This window comes from Danaus plexippus, chromosome 4 (genome assembly GCF_018135715.1).
Source record: "Danaus plexippus chromosome 4, MEX_DaPlex, whole genome shotgun sequence".
NCBI classification, from domain to species: Eukaryota; Metazoa; Arthropoda; class Insecta; order Lepidoptera; family Nymphalidae; genus Danaus; species Danaus plexippus.
The window spans coordinates 1,855,693-1,875,185 of record NC_083538.1 but is presented as its reverse complement, the minus strand read 5'-3'; the positions used below and the strand labels follow the sequence as shown (position 1 = coordinate 1,875,185).

At 39.1% G+C, this 19,493-nt stretch overlaps 1 protein-coding gene across 1 annotated transcript; it reads right to left on the bottom strand.

The window, feature by feature from the left end:
- Positions 1-2,200: 2,200 nt before the first annotated feature.
- Positions 2,201-16,182, bottom strand: LOC116768508 (medium-chain acyl-CoA ligase ACSF2, mitochondrial). Its single transcript, XM_061525868.1, has 12 exons — positions 16,101-16,182; positions 12,521-12,701; positions 11,995-12,123; positions 11,638-11,858; positions 11,306-11,424; positions 11,036-11,142; positions 10,823-10,950; positions 4,460-4,628; positions 4,200-4,313; positions 3,998-4,137; positions 3,235-3,376; positions 2,201-2,733 (listed from the first exon to the last, which is right to left on the bottom strand). The coding sequence occupies exons 1-12, from the start codon at positions 16,154-16,156 to the stop codon at positions 2,506-2,508; spliced, it is 1,734 nt and encodes a 577-aa protein (XP_061381852.1). The 5' UTR covers positions 16,157-16,182; the 3' UTR covers positions 2,201-2,505.
- Between the last annotated feature and the right edge of the window lie 3,311 nt (positions 16,183-19,493).

The following is a 19,493-nucleotide window of genomic DNA, read 5'->3' as shown; positions in this document are numbered from 1 at the left end:
CACTTGGTACACCCAATAGAATGAACTAACAATGTTTGCCCCTTTAAAGACATTATCAGGCGATTTTAATAATGTATAGACGAGGGTAGTACAAAGTGATTATAAATTTATTTAAAGCTATACAACTTTATAAATATAATCAATATAATTCGGAATCCACAACCGCGTCCATATATACATAATTCAGAAATAGGTTCATCAGGTTTTGTTTATATGTCAAAGTAAATATTTATTACGGTGATAAACATGTTCCGTGACTATGTCGTATGAGAGGCAATTATAGTTATGATATAATCTTAACCTAAGGTCTGATATAATCTTATACAGATTGTATCTTTAACCTCATTTACCTCAAATTATCTTATTAATAAGCTTCTGTGAATTAAATGATAACGTCTCGGATACGATTGACGTCTGTAATCACGAATATACGGATAATGGAGTGCATGATCTGCATTCTTACTATACGTTTACATTGTCACACTCCACACGAACCGTTTAACGGTTCTATTAACTCACATTAATACTAGTAACAATAAAGATTTATGAATGATGTCTGTTTGACGCTCCGCGTGTTGTGTGATACGCCACGCCACGCCAACTTAGGATAAGCACACCGATAGTAAATGATGTATACATGAGGCAAAACATCCGTTCAAAATAATATCTCGTTTTGGTCAGTGTTGGACAGAATGTTATCGGATAATAAACCGGCATAAACTAACTGTCAGTTTTATTATACTTTGTTATTGATTGTAACAAAAATAATTGTAAAAATATTATTAATGGAGTTATGAAAAAAAAAGTTAATTTTTGTCAATCGTAGACTAAGGATTGGTTATGGTAAAAAATAGTTAATTAATTTTTTTCAAAGAATAAGATATAGTAGGGAATAATAAATGGAAAGGCTACAAAACCTTACCAATTGTACATAGTTCAATGATTGTTATTTAAAAAAACAATATTACTAGCATCGTTGTTTTGCAAACCATACAACTAATCAAAACTGTTTCATATTATTTAAAAAATAATCTTCATCATCGCACCGCAACCATTGACAAGGTGTCCATTATCGTACCTTGGCTCATCATTGGTCGAACACAGCGCAATTACACAGGAATACCGCCCGAGTCCGAATGAATTTAGTCTGTGGACGCTCGCGCTATGGAATAAACTGTCTGCTGATGTGTTCCGAAGGGAATAGGGAAAAATTCAAGAGAGGAGTTTATAAGCATATAAAAGATCATGATATCCCTGGTATTGCAGACGTCCATACGTTACATTAGACAGGAGTGTGTTTGAAAGAATAACCCTGTTATAAATGCTAATCCCCAAAAGTAGTAAATAGATTAAATAGGAGTTTTGAGACTAGAATAGAAAACTGTTTTCCGATATAAATATAGTTTACTACTCATTCCCACAGATGGCGTTGTTCATTTCACAATCGTCCTGGTGTAAATATTATCTCTTAAGTCCAGTCTTTAAATATCCATTTACATATGTGAAATAATTATAAAATTATATACGAATGACTAATGCAATTTAGTATTATTAAAATTGATAACTTTTCAAATAGCATAAAATTTTTAATCAAAATAATAGAATTTTGATCAGCAACCTCGCCTAATTATCTTTTAATATTTGGGAAAATTGTGTGTGGACAGTTATTTATTTTATTGTGTTATATCAAAAGGACCTTAATCTTTTGTAAAGATATCAGGAATAGTGCATGTGGCGTTTGTGTGTTCAAAGAGATAAGTGGGAAGTAGCTAGCAAGAATCCGTAGTAGGCACATCTATTAAATATGATTATCACAAACTTTTGCACTTTCAAATTAACCAATAAATTTGTGATGAATATTCTTGGATACATCAGAACAGTATGAAATCTCTTTCAAAATTCTGATGGTAATTATTTTAAAACAATTATTTATTTTTAACATTATACTGCAAGATTTCCAAAAGTTTTGATATTTGGAGAGCCATACAAAACCTACAGATAAAGACGTCACAAATTGGTATAATTTTATTTAAAGCCAAAAACCATCATTTTGGAAACATAACGCAAAAAAAAAACAAAATTTTACTCGTGATATATTATATCAGGAAATATTTACATTATTAATGTCGAAATAGGATTTTTAAAACAATAAAAAATACCTGAAATGGAGATATTAAAAAAAAGTTTTAATATCATATAAGCTATTCAGAACATTAGAATTCGATTGCAAAATATACAACGTATGTTTAATTGCAAATATCATATAAATATGAGGTCTTACTTACTACAATAAATATCTTTAATGATCTATAACCATCTATTTTTTATCTTACTGAATATTTTAAATATAGAGTGTGTTTGAAATGTGTGATGTGTTTTGTTTGAAAGGACATTATCACATGACTTTATATTGCTCTTACTTGACAACAGAATTTAGTGTCATAAGTGGTGTACAATAAAAAAATCTTTGAACACCTTTTAAAGTCAGTCAAAAATAGTCAAATCTTATAATTTTCCAGACTCTATCAATTCTTTGATTCTATATTTCTGTACTTTACCAGAAGCTGTTTTGGGAAAATTTTCCATAATTTTAAGAATTTTCGGTATTTTAAACGTTGCTAGTTTTCCAAAACAATGTTTCTTTAAATCTTCAAGGGTCATCGTGGCATTATCGTGTAGTCGGACAACAGCGCAGATTTCTTCTCCAAGTCTTTCATCTGCTAACCCAACAACCTGTAACATTATATACAGAAAAGATTTTAAGGTGACATCATAAAGCAAAAATAAAACTTGCCAGAAATATCCAAATCCATAGGAAATAACGTTATTATTTATGCATATAACATTAATTAAATAAATGTGTAATATTTAGATATAAAATCGCTTGAACTTTTGAAGTGAAACTTCTTATGCGACTTGCAACAAGGTTGCGTTAGACGTCTTACGCTGAGGGAGGGAGAAAGAAAGATACACAAATGTAGAAAGTAGGAGATAGGAAGAGAGGGTATTCTTGCTATGCAGAAAAGTAAACTGTGAAGTAGCAGTGTAAACAATGTTGTTCTATATTAAAATTAATGAATATTTATAAAATCTATTTACAAATACACATATAATTAATTAGGGCCGTATTTTATTTTCAAATTAAGTGAATAAGAATTGTTTTGCAATACCGAAGTTTCACTTCTTCCGCACGGAGGGACTCCATGCACTATTTTTTTTTATATTTTACATTACCTGACTCTCAATGACATTGGAATGGGTGTTTATACAGTCCTCAATCTCCTTTGGAGCTATGTTTTCTCCTCCGCGTATTATCACGTCCTTGCTACGACCAACAAGTTTCCCGTAGCCATCTGGTGTTAGTGTGAATGTGTCGCTGAAAGATATATGAAATCCTTACCGTTTAAATAGCGAATTGACAAAATAGCATATTTTTTGAATTATTGCTTCATGGTTTTATAATTAATACTAAATAACTTTTTTAAATAATAATATTTAAAAACATGCATTAAGATGATGGTTTATTCCGTTTGTTTAGACAAAAAAATTGAGATTCAATTAGTTTTTTTTTTAAATATATAAGGAATTAAATAACATAATTCTGATTTAATTTAATGCTATGCATGACCAGTCTAAGTACAGCCTTAGTTGTATCAATTCAAAAAAAGTCACTAAAACAATGTAAACTTTAATTTCTTAGAATATGAAAAGCAATGACAGTAACTGGCTGTTAAATAATAAAATGAATAGAGGATTTATTATAAATGAACTTCGATTAAGTGACAAATCTAAAATGGCGGGATAAGAATAAAATTCAGCACTTTTGGTAGACGTGTGTCAGCGCCATCTATTACACGTTACTTGAACCATTAGAAAACCACGCATTAGTAAGTTATCTTAATATTTATATTATCTATTAATCATTTTGATAAAAGAAAAACTTATTTTTTACTTCTTTGTTAGCTTTACATTGCTTTTTATGGTGAAAATCTCTTACCCTGTATAAAGCCACCCATCTCTCAACGTTTCTTTGGTTTTAATTGGATCATTCAAATAGTTTATCATGTTGTTATAACCTCGCACTGCCAATTCTCCTTGACACCCAAATGGTACCATATTGCCAGAGGAGTCTACAACCTTATAGACGGTAATAAAGACTAATTTTAATGTACAATAAGGTACTAAGTTTAAATGGTTACCTTAACTTCCACGTGGTCTGTAATATACCCGACTGTATCCGTCACCAAGTTGTCTCTATCATCAGGCATTGATTGAAATACTGTTGCAGTGCACTCAGTGAGACCGTACAGGTTCTGATCAGACAACATAATTTTTGTCAAAATAAAAGTAACAAAATTTAACAAACAGTAAAGTAACAAATAGTGTTTCTTTAGTATAAAAATTGAAACAGTGTTAGACAGGAATTGAAAACAATGTTTTTGCCTCAAATAACCCTTACTCTGACAACTTTAGCTTTAAATCTGTCATTTATTCGGCGAATTAGTTCCGGACTGCACGGCGCCCCAGCTACGAGTGCCGATTTAAGTTTTAGTGATAAATCATCCCTGTTCTTCATCGTTGACAACATATCTACGTACATTGTAGGCGTTCCCGTGATGGAGGTGCAGCTAAAAATAAAATGCAAAAGAATTTACCACTACTATAATACTACAACAGCAGTCAGCAGAAAAAGATTCACTCATTCAAACACACAACTTGCAATTCCACAAAAAATATCCGTCTTTCATTGGGCTACAATTATGACACAGAATGTCATTCTCTTTTATATCATCATACACAATATTTTCTGTTTCGTCACAATTGAAACAATCAAAGTTGTACACAATTTAATAGAGGGATCAATGAACTACCTATGAGATGGCAAAAGTGCACAATAAACAATGGTACCTTTTTTTTTTTTTTTTTGATGACGCAGGGAAACTCTTTTTACGAGCCGTCTAACCGGCCTTGGTGGGGCCGGATAGGATGTGTGAGACTCGGCCTGGGCAGGCCCCTACTCACTAAAACCACTGCGAAAGCCATCGGCCGCTATGTTGGTGCACCCCGGATCTGTCAGCAACAGGGCACACCAGCGACTGGCCGGTCCTGGCAAAGACCGGACTTACTCCCTCAGAGAAAGGGGGCGATCCCGGCAATTAGGACCGCCCCGACGACGCCGGGCTTTCACAGGAGCCGGGTTACCAGCCCGACCCCAGCCCGGGGCGCAGGGGCGCTATTGGAGGAGGCGTTGATATCGCCCCCGGCGCGCCCCCGTCCGTCGTCTGCGGAGGGAGGGTGCATCAGCCGCAACCTCCCGTTCCCGCTCAGATGCCTCCTTCGTGGACATGACCGTCTCACAGAAGGAGGACACCGCCATCCAGGACCTGTCACTCTCGAGCATCTTCTCCGCGACACTCGAAAGCGACAAGCCCACTCCGCCGAGTGCCGCCACAAGGTCTTGGCGCTGCGCAGCCCATCTCGGGCACACCTCGAGGGTGTGCTGGGCCGAGTCCACCGCAGCGCCGCACTCATGGCAGCCTACTCCCGGCTCTCTCCTGGCCGTCCGACACAAGTAGTCCCCGAAGCAGCCGTGCCCGGTGAAAACCTGCGTCAGACGGAAAGTGAGGGGTTTGCGTTTCCGCCTCATCCAACGCTCTAGGACCGGACGGAGCGCAGCCGTTGTACGTTTACCGTACGGCTGGCCCGCCAGGTCCTCCCCCCACTCCCGCATAAGGCGCGACTCCCCCTGCCGGCGGACCGCCCGAATCTCCTCAGACGAAGGGTTCTCTCCGAGAGCCCTCCTACCCGAGACGTAAGAGAACACCTCGGCGAGAACCGACGCCACAAGATCCCAAGGCGGATCGCCGGCAAGAGCCGTCGCAGCGGCCCAGGAGACCGTACGGTACCCCTAACCACCCTCACCGCGGGCGCCCTTTGCGCCGAGCGCAGAAGGGCCTTGACCCCGCGGCTCATCGGGCGATCAGCCCAAACGGGAGCACCGTACGTGGCTATACTCCGACAGACCCCAGAGTATAGCCGCCTGCAAGCTGCGCTGGGACCTCCGAGGTTCGGGAGGAATTTCCCCAGCGCACCTGCCGTCCTCATGACCTTCGGCCCCAACTCTCTGAAATGGGGCACGAAAGTCCACCCTCCGTCAAGGGTGAGCCCCAGATATTTCATGGTAGGGCTCACCCTGACCCTCCCTCCTCCTATGAGGAGGGTGGCACCCGGCGGGGGTCCTTTCCGCCCAGTCCCGCGGAAGAGGAGGGCTTCGGTCTTGTCGATTCTGACCCGAAGCCCCAACCTCTCTATGCGGCTGACCACGAGCTCAGTTCCGACCTCGGCCAGCCGCGCCGCCTCCTTGTAGCTCCGTCCCCGGGATAAGACGAGGGTGTCATCAGCGTAGCATATGACACCCATCCCGGGGAGGAGGCGGCTCCGCAGGACCCAGTCATACCCGACGTTCCATAGGACAGGTCCCAATACCGAACCCTGTGGAACGCCGTTGTCGACTGTCCACCACTCTATGGACCCCCTCCGGTTCTCGACTGCCACCCTCCTCTGGGAGAGGTAGCTGCCTAACAGCCTCCTCAGATACAGGGGCACTCCGAAGTATACGAGTGCCGCCTGTATCGCGCTGTGTGGGAGGCTGTTGAAGGCGTTGGCGATGTCCAGCGACACCGCCAACACTACCTCTCCTCTGCGTTCCGCCTCTTCCGTCACTGCCCTCAGGCGTTTGAGGGCATCAACGGTCGACCGGTGGGCTCGGAACCCGAACTGGGACTCTGAAAGTCCCGGTCCCGAGCCTTCCTCCAGGTGCCGAACGAGACGGGTGGCTATAATCTTCTCAAAAGCCTTCCCCGCCTCGTTCAGCACAACCACCGGTCGCACCGCAGAAGCCGAGTCCGGAGGCCGGCTGCCTTTCGGAAGTAGGCATAGCCGGCCTTCCTTCCAGGCCCTCGGGAACTGCTCGGACCTCAGACAGAGGTCGAACAGCTCCCTGAGGGCTCCTCCGAGGTGCACCAGGGAGAGGGCCAGAACCCTCCCGTGCACCCCGTCCGGACCCGGTGCGCTCTTCTTACTCTGGAGGCGAGCCAAAATCGCCTCCATTTCAGACTCCGTGACGGTGGGCGGAACGCGGTCGCCCTCTTCCAGCGTCTGCCGAGCCATTCTGGGGGGAGTGAATCCCGTCGGGGCGTCGGGGAAGAGTTCCCCGATGATCCCCCTCAGAACAGCCGGCTGGAGCACCTCCGTGATGGGAGCCGACTGGGCGCAGATTTTATTCCGCGCCCGCTTGTACGGTCGGCCCCAGGGGTCTCGATCGAGCCCCTCCACCAGCTCCAGCCAGGCTGCCTCCTTGGCCCGGCAGATGGCCTGCTGCAGGATCAACTTTTTCGCCACGTAGACCCTGTACAGCCGGCCATCACGCTCCTCGTCCTGGGGGCGGCGTCGCCTGCTCCGGGTGTATGCCCTCCTGGCCCCGTTGCAGGCGACCCGGAGGTCGGAAATGTGGTCCGACCACCAGTACACCGCACCCCGCGGGGGTGGACGTCCAACAGGGGGCATCGCCGCTCTGCAGACGTTATGGAGAACGTCCCCAAAGCGACTAGCCCCTTCGTCCACCCCCAACTCCTCACTCCCCGGGAGACTCCAGCGGCCGACAACGGCCGCTTCCTCAGCCAGTTCCCTATTGAGCCTTGACAGGGCCCAACGCGGGAACCGACTTCTCTCCCGGGACGACGAGGAACTCGACGCTGGACTCCGGCGACCGGCAGGAGCGGCAGACACTTCGAACCGTATGTAGCGGTGGTCCGAAAGCGTCTCCACTCCTGCCTCAACCCTCCATCCCTCCACTCTGCGTGCAATGGTCGGAGTGGCAAACGAGACGTCCACCACTGAACCTCCCAACCGTCGCACGCACGTCTGGACTGTCCCCGTGTTGAGTAGGGACAGTCCGGCAGTTAGCGCCCATTCCTCTAGCTCCCTCCCTCTGGGTGTTGTGTGGGGATTTCCCCACGCCGTGGACTTGGCGTTGAGGTCCCCCATCACAACCACCTGTAGAGGCGCTAACTGCCCTACCACCGGCCCGAGAGAGTCGAGAAATCTCTCGAAGGCCGGCAGGTCGCGGTTCGGAGAGAAATATACCCCGACTATGGCAATCTCCCCCCGAACCGCCGCAACATACCCGTGGCCCCTCGCCTTGACTGCGAGGGGGGCACGGCGCCCGGCCGCGTGACGATCGCCACGGAGCCGCCCGTGTCTCCCGCCCAATGAGGTAGGGCAGGGACATAGTACGGCTCCGCTATGACCGCCACGTCAACGGCCCACTCCACCATGGACTGCAGGAAGAGGTCTTGAGCCCCGGCGGAGTGGTTCCCGTTGGCCTGCAGGAAACTGAGATGTCCGGCCATTATTCGGACATCTCAGCTCCCGACGCCCGCCTCGAAACCCCCGCCCTTTGTGGCTGGGCCGGGAGTTTCCCACGGGTGGATGGGGGGCGGCACGAATGACCCCCCATCACATGGTCCGCCGGCTTGCTCGCGTCCACGCACACAGCGCAGCGCGGTGACGCGGAGCACTGGGCGGACTTGTGGCCCTCCTTGCCGCAGCGGTAGCACAAACCACTGCGGTCTTTCGGACTGGGGCACGCGGCCGCGACGTGCCCCATTCCCAAGAACTTGAAGCAGTGCTTGGGTCGTGCCTCCATGTGCGAGAGCCGCACCTGGCTCCACCCGACTGATAGGCTGCCCAGCTGCAGCAGCTTTTTAGCCGCCACAGCCGGCACCTCCACCAGGGCGGAGCCTGTGCCACGAGGCCCAGGTCGCACGCTACGAACCCTGACCTGGGCCTCGGTGCAGCCCCCTCCTGCGCGACCGCGGATATCAACCGGTCCGCGGTCGTCGCGTCGTTGAGGCCCGTTACTCTTACGTCCGTGAATTTCACGGGCCTCGACACCTCCGCCTCCTCCGCCAGCACAGACTTCAGCTTAGCGGCCAAAGCGTCGGCTTTGTCCGCGCTGGCTGAGCCGGGCACCTCGATGATGCGGGCCCCTGTTGCCGATGAACGGATTTTCAGGGGCCCGATGCCCAGCTCCTTCGTATTTACCTCCCTCTCGGCCCTTAAGAGGACCGACAAGTAGGTCGCCCCCTTAGCCGCTGCTTCAGGCCGTAACTTCAACATTACGGCCTGTGAGCGTGGGAGCGCCACTTTCTTGGGGCCCTCCTTAGGGCCTGCCTTCTTTTTTGGTTGTGGCGCCGGTGTTTTGGGTACCGGCACCACTTCCTTCTTTTTGAGGGCCTTGCGGCGGACCACCTCCGTCCACCCCGCCGCAACGGCCCCGGCCCCGGCAGTTATCGCCTCAGTCCTTCCACCGGAGGTGGATGGACCGAAGGCGGTCCAGGCAACCTCCTTCCCCCTCTTTGATTTCTTGGCCTTCCCCTTGGAGGGCGCAGGGAGGGAAGGGAAATCATCCTCCGACACTAATATTACCGGTGCCGGTGACGCCGGTAAAGGGGCTGAGGATTTGGCCCCTCTTTGTATGGCCGCCTGGCGGATCGCCGCTCTGGCAGCCACGGCGACGGCCGAGTTATCTCCCGCCAGGGGAGGGCGGGCGACCTCTTCCCGACTAAGCCGGGACTCCAACGCGGTCAGCCGTCCATCCACCAGGTTGCCCACCAACCTGGCGATGTTTGCTTCAAGCGCCTGGAGCTGGTCCTGGCCGACCGGCCCGCCCGCCTTAACCGCCGCCGCCCTCTCCCTCATCATCTCCTCGTATTGAAGACGGTGAGCGCGTACCTCTTCTTTGAGACCCGCGTTCTCCCTCTGGAGCCGACCAATGTCGGCTCTGAGGCGGTGGGTCTCTTCAGCCTCGGTGCGCGATACCAGCGCATCCAGGGACTCCCTCAGGAAGGCAGAGGCCTTCATAATTCGGGACGAGTAGCCCCCTTTGAGGTTGCTACTCTTTCCCACCAACTCTTTGATAAGGTCGAGGCTTTTCTCGGCCTCGACCTTTATCGCCTCCGCCCCCATTGCTTCCAGGTCCAAAGGGACCTCCCTCCCCTTCCCCTTCGCCTTCCCACCCCCGTTACTCTCCTTTCGGAGACTCTTTTCGAGGCAGGAGTCGAAGGCAGCCTCCGACTCCTCCTCCTTCCTTTCCCTTAAAAATTTGCGGGCTCTCGCCAGCGTACGGCCGCGGCCCCGCCTTCCCGACACTACCGGACCCCGAAAAATCCCACCCCCGGTCTCGGTGTCGGAACCAGATACGTCCGAGAACAGCCGTTTGGCTCCTAACACCGATTCCGGGCGCGATGACATTGAGTCATCCGCACACACACTCTCATTCATCTCCTTACCCGGTATTTCCCCCCGGGATCCCCCCCCACCATCATACTCTCTCTCACTCATCATCTAATACTCAACCACACTCAAAACAACTCCTAACAACCACGAAAGCAAACGAAAAGCAGCGAAAAAATCACGACGTCCGTACCCAACCAAACAATGGTACCTATAATTTTGCTTAAATGAATATATTTTGAAAAATTCAACTTTAGGTTACTCCCCACAAAACACCAATTTCATATGTAAGGACCCAATATATATTTTGTGATTGTGTATAAACAAATAATTCACGTGTAATCAAAGAGGAATAATCCTAAATACGTATTTCAATTGATTTAAAAAAAAGTCTTATTATTATAAAATTCAAAAGCGAAAGACATTGCGTCAAAAATTTTTAAACCCAAAGCATTTCCTATTAAAACATTTCCAACTTAAATATAGGGAAAGTCTCTTTCGGAAACTTAAAAATTCTTGGACTTACTTTTCAGAACAGACTGCATGTAAGCTAGCAGATGGACTGTAAACTGGCGATGCAATCACAACCGTGGCCCCGTGATGAAGAGGTGTCATCAGTGTTATAATTGATCCCAGCGCGTGGAACAACGGCGTCTGAATTGAAAAAGTTTTTTCTAGTTTACTATATATTATAAAGTAGTTAAGTATTAGTAACAATTCTCTATATTAAAATAATTACTTGAACGCATATTATTTGATGGTCTTCGTTGAAATTACTTCTTAATCCACTGAAATATGTTGTATTCACAACACCTAAGTGAGAATCCTGAACTGCTTTCGGATTTCCTAAAAATATAACGAAGTTAAAGTATTCTTTATTATAAATTATTATCATAATAGGTTTAGTTCCACGATCAACATATTTATTTGGCTAACATATTATATCATTTGGAAATATGAGCCAAAAGCTATAGTTTAGTATGATTATATTTTATTAAAACATTCATACCAGTTGATCCAGATGTAAAATGGACTATACAAACATCTTCTGGTTTAACTGTACTTCCATATATTACTGGATTTCTATTTATATTCTCGTCTATAAGGTTGTCCATATTGAAAATAGCGCTGGAAAACGTTAATTCTTACTATAGTATACGTCCTCAAACGTAACGTTTTTAAAAATTATTTATAATAGTAAAAGGAAATAATAGTTTCATCTTGAAGTATTCGTTGTGAGTGTGTTAAATATTACATAGCATTGCATGGGATTGACGTGACTAGTGTGTCAAACTGCTATATCTCCTGTATTAAACATCTGAAGTATGTCAAATGACTTACTTCGTCTTTTCCTTTCCAGCAGTTATGACTGATGATAAATTTGGAAATTGTCTTGTCGCGAGACCCCCAGCATTACACGAATACAGCTCTGGCAACACTTCATATAGCGTCTTATTGTAATTTTTATTTCTGATCGTTTCTCCAATGAACAGTCCCTTCAATTCGGTTTTATTGATGCAATAACTTAATTCAGATTTTTCATACATTGGGTTTATTAAAACCTGAAGTTATAAAATAAAAAGGTTTCGATAAATTTGTCAACTTAATACGGAACTAAATATTGTCTGTATGAAAGTATTTTAGTCTTTGATGTTATAATTGTGATAATTACGATAAAAATATTAATAATTTATAGACCGGTATTATTCCAGCTCTCACGGCACCGATGACAGCTATGACCCATTGGGAACAGTTATGCGACCAAATTCCTAGCTTATCACCCGCTTCATAACCCACAGCTTGAAGCCCGCATCCAAATGAGTCAGCCTGAAAATTATGGCAACACTATTAATTATCTGTTTTTACATTCATGGATATAAATATCAATAAAACTATTATGTTTTTCAGTTTTCATTATTCTAAATTTCTATTAATTTTAATAACAATACGAAAATGTTCGTAATGAAAATTAAATGAGACGAACCTTCTTAGCAGCTTGTTTGTATTTTCGACTGCAGCGTTCAATTTAGATATGATATATCCTGACTGTCGATGTTTAAGTTAAAATTGTAACTTGTACTTAGAAGATTTGAGATGTTGAACCAAAACACATATGTTGGCAATAAGTTATCCGACTTCGGAAGATACGTGTTTACTTTGTAAAAACTAGAGGCTAAGTGTTTTGCTATTATGTCGGTATCTTATAAACTTATAATTTACAAACCTTTTTCATCAAGTCTTCATATGTGAGTGTCACATCTTCATGTATTGACTTAATCGCAATCTTCCCTGGGTTCCTGTGAGCTGCGTCGGCTAGACGGTCACCGAACGTGGCAGCAATCAAGGGTTCACTGCCGGGGTTCTTGAGGTGACTGTCCTGAACTGTTGAGAATCGCCGAGATTCTCTGTAATATGAATACAGTATTTGTTATATATAACTAGATAATACAAGTTTGCTTATGTTCTAAAATTCATATATATATATATATATATATAAATAAATATATATATATATATATATATATATATATATATATGTCGAAGAGCCATGTCCAAGTTGATTATTAGGAGCTGTGACGTCAGCGATGTTATCGTCACATAACACTATTTCCACCTATCAGGTTATCCATTTTCACCAATAAAGCACTCTCACTTACTCGCACCACTTTATTTTCAACTTTAACTAACACTTAGTAATTTCTCCTGGATAGCTCTCACACCACTGTGTCCTCGCCACAGATGTCTCCGAATATAAATGGTTTTCGAGGAGTCATTACATTTACTCTTAATTTTAAATAATTAGTTACAAAGATTATTCGTAGTAATTCAAATAAACAGTAATCATTACAAAAGTTTTCGTAATCAATTATTAAACCAACTAAACTTTATATTGCCATTTAAAATTTAAAGAAATCATAATTGAATAACATTGATTACAAAATGGTTACTGTTTAAGTTTGTGTTTTACTAAAACTCACAAAATAACTTATCTTTACATATTACAAATCACGATACGAATTGCCATTTACTTTCCTTCAATACAAATCGTACGACGATCTATAAAACAAATAATTTTGTTAAAGTTATTACTAACGCCTTGACATTGTTTATGTCACATCTACCCTCTAAAGTGAAATACATATGAAACAACTATACATATGAAACAACTACCCTTTATAATGGTTTGTTAAATGTCGTTGCGCCGACATATATATAATAATATATATATATATATATATATATATATATATATATATATATAAAGATGCAATAACCTCAGATAAACTTTGTTTATTGAATCATAACGGTAATTAGGATTTTTTAAATTATTCACTCATTATATAAGTTCCTCCAACTAGTTTCATATTTGCTGAGACCCTTTTGTGCTTATTCCAAGAACCTGAAAGAAGGGACTACAAAAATCTTATTATATGCTTAATATCGCATAAAATGTTTAATTTTTTATAAATTTAATTCCTGTACGTACAAGATAAACATATACATATTAACATATATTTTTTTAATGTTTTACTATGATAGCTTCATAGCAAATTTTATAATAGTAATAGTAATTAAATTTCACTGACAATCTTATTTAATTTAAATTTATATTTAAAGAAGGCGGTAACTGGAAAAGTTACATTCTCATCAGGTTAAACAATGTAATGTTAAAGAAGTAATATTATTTTTTTGTCAAAATTATTTAAAAAAATTGTACGGTCAAATTTTTTTTTTATATTATTTTCGATTAATATATATTTTTCTGAAATAGTTAATTTATTTAAATTATAATATGGATATCCATATAAGGAATAACGTAAAAAAATAGTTTTAAATATTATAAATATCACTAACTACTGACCTTGAAAAAAGCACCCTAAAAAAATGATCATAATTAAGTGAGTGCCTCCATAAACTATGATTTACTGAGAAACTAAGGAGGCAAGGTCCAAAGAGGTCGATAATAAACAAAATAAACATTATAGTTATAAATTCTTGATGCCCGCAAAAAGGCTTCAAAATGTAACCTTTCATAAGTTGTAGTTGTATTCATATTTCTCTAAATTATTATAATACCCTATTCGTTTATTGACTTCTCTACTTCATAATTTTCTGTTAAATTAGAATAATAAAAGTCAAATCCGCAGAAAATGTCAAAGGCTGTATAATTACACTTGCAACTGATAAAGACCGTCTAATCACAATAAAAAGTATTTTATTTCCCAAATTTCTGAACTTAACATTAAAAGTTACTGCACCCCGAGAGGCTGGTACTTCCCCGGTTGAGCCGGCCCATGTTCAAGATGAATTTTCTCGACCACAGCTAGGCTCTACCACCTCTAAAATTTCATTTCCTATCAAAAAGAACTGATAATTTGGACGCGTATGTGGTCTTTGAAGTTGTTAGAATATTCTATTACAAATACATTATATGGAAAACATGAAATATGTAAAATATCTCGAGCTTCAAAAACACAACAAATTTCAAAATATTTAGTATAAGTCCATATAGTGGCTTTACGTGAATGTATTTACGTCTATCTTGAGAACGTCCTGCATTATCAATTAAATGTAGAGCAGCTTCTTGGAAAAGTAAATAAGAAAAAAATAAGGATCATTCTATTATTTCAAGTAAGTGTTGAACTTATGTGAATTACTTAAGATATTTTTTAAATAATAGCCAAATTCTAACTATCATTTGTCCTTGGACATTACCTCCATCTCAGTTTACGAATTTATTGGGAGGTGGTTAGTCATCAAAAATTTAGCAAATCGTTGAGCCGCAATCAAACAATATTTTTGTTTTAAAAATGAAACGAGTTTTATGACAGAATTTTATTTATTTGTTAAAAAATATTATTTAATGCATGGATTTGTATGATGATAATCATAAATCAGCTAGGCAAATAAGAAGTTTTTTTTACTAATATTTATTACTACTGATTTAACTTAAGGACTATTCGTAGACAAAGGCTCAGGCACGGACTCCTTTGTCTTTCCTCGTAGACAAAGCTAATTACCTCCATTGTTTTTTCTGTTAACAGCGCCTAATTAAGAAAATTATCTTTAATAAATAAAATTATCAACATGTTATTAATAAATACGTTTGGAAATTAAACAAAGCATCCGCTTTTAGTTAATACAAATTAAAAGTACATTTTTGGGTTCAGGAAGAAATTTTACTGTCCATGGCTGGTGCTAGAAAGCTTTTCTCTTATTTTTAATTTCATACATTGCATGATTCACTGTTATTTGTTAGACTAATACTCATAATCCTTAACAACATTTTTTTTTGTCAAATTTCGTAATACACAAATTATAGATATTAATCTGTCCGTATATTACTTTTCTATTAAAAATGCAGATTATTTAAATTATTATATACCCATATAATGTTTATGAAATATGTGAACAACATTTTAATTTAAAAGATATGCCTTGTAGTTAGTTAAATAAGTTACATTTATAAAACGTAATTAATTAAAAATGATTCATTTTAGACAGTTGCACATCTTAATATGAATGAAGACTATCACACAGGTATGTCAATGTGGAATGTCACAAGGATCACAACAGACGAGGATATTAAAAAATAAAAAAAGTGAACATAAATTTAATAAGAATATTATTTTGATATCTGTCAGCGTTACGTTTATTACCACATGATCTTATGAAATTAACTTACCTATATTAAAGATTTAAATTTGATGTTCTTTTTACGCAAATATAAATATTTTTTGTTTTTAAACAAACAATTTTAAATATATATATATGTGCATACAGTACGTATACGATAAACTGACCTTAATTGAAAATTTTTGAAGTCCTTAATGAAACGTGCGGCGATTTTATCGAACATGTTCTTGTCTTTCCTTCACTTTGTCACTATTATAACTGGCTACAACACAGCGTATTGTATACACAGCGCTAGAACTTATCGTTTACACTTTATAACTGTCAGCTTATTTGAATGAGTCTATGTATACAAATACTGTATTACTGTATTTATTACGAAACATTTATGTATTTTAAATCGGTTACTGCTTAAGTATAAAAATATATGTACATATATATAAAAGTATAAAAATATATAAATACTTACATACGTAAGTATAAAAATATATAAATACTTACATATGTAAGTATAAAAATATATAAATACTTACATTTTTAAATGACCTCGTTTTAACAATATATGTAATCTGCAGAGTAAAAGGTCCTTTCAAACCTTTCATTTCATTAACACCAATCAGTTGTCCCTAAAAGAGATTTTTAATTGTTCAGTCATATATTTTTGTGCCAGACCAAAGCGGTTATATTTTGCCTTGGTCTGAGAATACCAATATGTAGCAGTACTAATGTTCGAACCGAAATTTACCTTCGAAACTTAAATGTTCTGAATTTATATTACATCACTCATATGTCACCATAATGATTATTTAAAAAAAATCAAAGTTTTATCAAAGTAATTCATTATAAAATAATATTATGACATATATTTTTTGCTAAGAAGAATGTTATACTTATCGCTTACATCTGATCAGTGCTTATTAGGTCTATCAAATAAGTGACTGTTGCCTTATACAAGTAATTTACTCATTATACTATTGATAGTTTTATAGATATTTTTCCTTAAGTCAGTGCTTGTAATTGTTTTACTTTATTTGTACCTCATTTTTTACCAATTGTTGCTTTCAACTGTTTCACATTTGCTATTGTTTAAGATTATTATTAGATTATTATTATTATTACTATTTTTTTTTTGTTCGTGAGTGAACATGCAAAGAATGTTATTTTATTACATATCATGTACATGCGAATGTCGAGTTAGCCTATAAGTGGGGTGTACAATTAATGCATGTAACAAATTAAATAATTTAGTGTTAATTAAGACTAAGAACTAAAATTGTATACAACGTTGGCTTCCTATTTAAATAAATAAATAAATAAATAGTATTGAGTAATTTTATTGCATGTAATATTTGTATTCCCTATGTGTGCTAAATTCCTTGCTATAAAATATTAATAGCTTGTTAATGTTTAGATTTAAAAGTTGCGGTTTGTCAGAACGTTAAGCAAAGAGCTCTTAAATTTACTAGAAGTTTAAACATTTGGTAAATTATTTGATGTGAACTCACTAACACTCAAAATATTTATTTTAAGAGAGTTTAATATAATTTTATTTGACTTTGACATTTCGCGGTTAGTTCTTACTACTAAATAGGTAATTTTATTATGTCTTAGAAAAAGACTTTTAAGGATAACCTATTTATTCCTTTCGAATCGTACAGTTGTACAGAGCAGTCGATAATATTTTTTGTTTCGATTTAATTCAATCCTTGTACACTCAACCTTTGTATTTTGAGTTACTTAGTAGGTATATTTTGTCATATTTCATTCTTAAACATGACAGATAAAAAAATATCTAATCTAAAACAAACTTTTTCGATATAAATATTCGTATTTCAAAGTTATTGTAAATTTAAAACGTAAGAAAAAGAAATCTTCCGTATTACAATATTTTGAAATTATTAATTATTTATTGCGTTTGAATCACTAAAATAATTAAAAAGATATATTTTTTTTTTCAATTACGTAATACAAAAATGTGCACAACCTAACTTCAGTCTAAAAAACATTTTTGTAATATAGAAAATATTTAAATATTTTCTTCCAATTGAGGCTTTCAAGATAATAGAAACAAACAAAACGAAAAAATTATCACATTTTAGTACGAAACTATTGTCTCCAATAACACCTTTTGTCTACGAATGCCTAATCTAGAAGTACCAATAGCCGCCGTCAGCTGACATATTATTAATATGTGTGCTGTAAACTGATTTTATTGATAAAATTTTCTAGGAAAAGCAGTATGAAATTTCGATGTGAGAATCCACTTGCACAATATATTCCCGCTAATCTTCGGACTAATATAAGAATATGTCATAAAGAAGCTTATTTCCTCATTGGGTCGATGAATGGCAATACCAAAAAACCTCTAACAAAGTCTTTTCTTTTAAACTAATTCTTTTGCCACCGCTCTTTATACGCAAAATTGTGTCAGATTCTACTACATACATGAATTTAAATTAGTATTGCTTTTTAGGATAATTAAACATTTTGCCTTTTTGTTTTTAATTACAAGGTTTATTGGTTTAATATATTTACTTGAATAATCTTGTCTGAGACTTATACTGTGACTTTTTGGTTTGTTTTATCAAGTCGAGTATTTTTTACTTTGAAAGGACTTCAAGGTTTTTAATTAAAAGTATCTACTCCAGTTTAGTGTGATATTTACATAACATTGTTTTGTTATTAAAGCAGCTAAGCCTTTATAATAAGAGATCTCATTCTTTTTTAATGTTTTAAAATACTTATGCAAAATTACAATGAATTTATTGAAATAAAATTGATAATTAAATCATCGTAAGTTAAAAATAAGTAGTTTGTTGTGAACCTAAGAATAGAAAGATTTAAATTTCTTTATTTTTACAGCCGAATCTATTTATTTTAATTCATTTAATAAATCTATTTCAACTGTAACAGATAAACCAAAAACATAATAATCTCATTCATTCATGATAATTATAGTGGAATAAATTGGTAAGACCTGTATCAAAGTATCGAGGCCAGGTCGCCCTACGGAAGTAAGAACTCACGCGATGGCGACTACGGGTGACGAAACATGCAAATTTACAGACTAGCCCGGTTTGATCCTAAATTGGGGCCGGCAGGAAAATAATGTTATATACATAGCTAACAACAGCTCTACCACATAACCTACATATATATGATTCTTAAGAGATCGGGAATATAAAGGTATTGTAGCCATACCCATAAATGTTAAGCTACGCAGGTACGGTGTTTTATTCGGAAATAAAAATCTCTCTCGGAACTTTACAGGAATATAGTTAGAAAATTATAATTAACAGTATATTATTTTTTTCTTCAGTTTTCAAGAAAAATTTCGAAACGAAGGGAGAAATCGGATATTCATAATGAATTTGAAAAAACGTCATATATCATCCCTTAAATGTAATAAAAAAAAAATGGGTCAATGTATGAGACATTTTGAGACATCGCCTTGCAAGTTTGTTTGTAAATCCAGCCGTTGCCGTCAGTTTTATTTACACGAATCATGCAAGAAGTCAGGCAGGCTACGCAACTGCCGCAGTCATGCTCCGCCCGCCCTACGA

Excerpts from the sequence above, each read along its gene's own strand:
- LOC116768508 (XM_061525868.1), bottom strand. The coding sequence starts at position 16,156 with ATGTTCGATAAAATCGCCGCACGTTTCATTAAGGACTTCAAAAATTTT. Across the intron at positions 12,702-16,100 it reads TTCAAAAATTTTCAATTAAG|AGAATCTCGGCGATTCTCAA; the intron begins GTCAGTTTATCG and ends TTCATATTACAG. Across the intron at positions 2,734-3,234 it reads CCAATGTCATTGAGAGTCAG|GTTGTTGGGTTAGCAGATGA; the intron begins GTAATGTAAAAT and ends ATAATGTTACAG.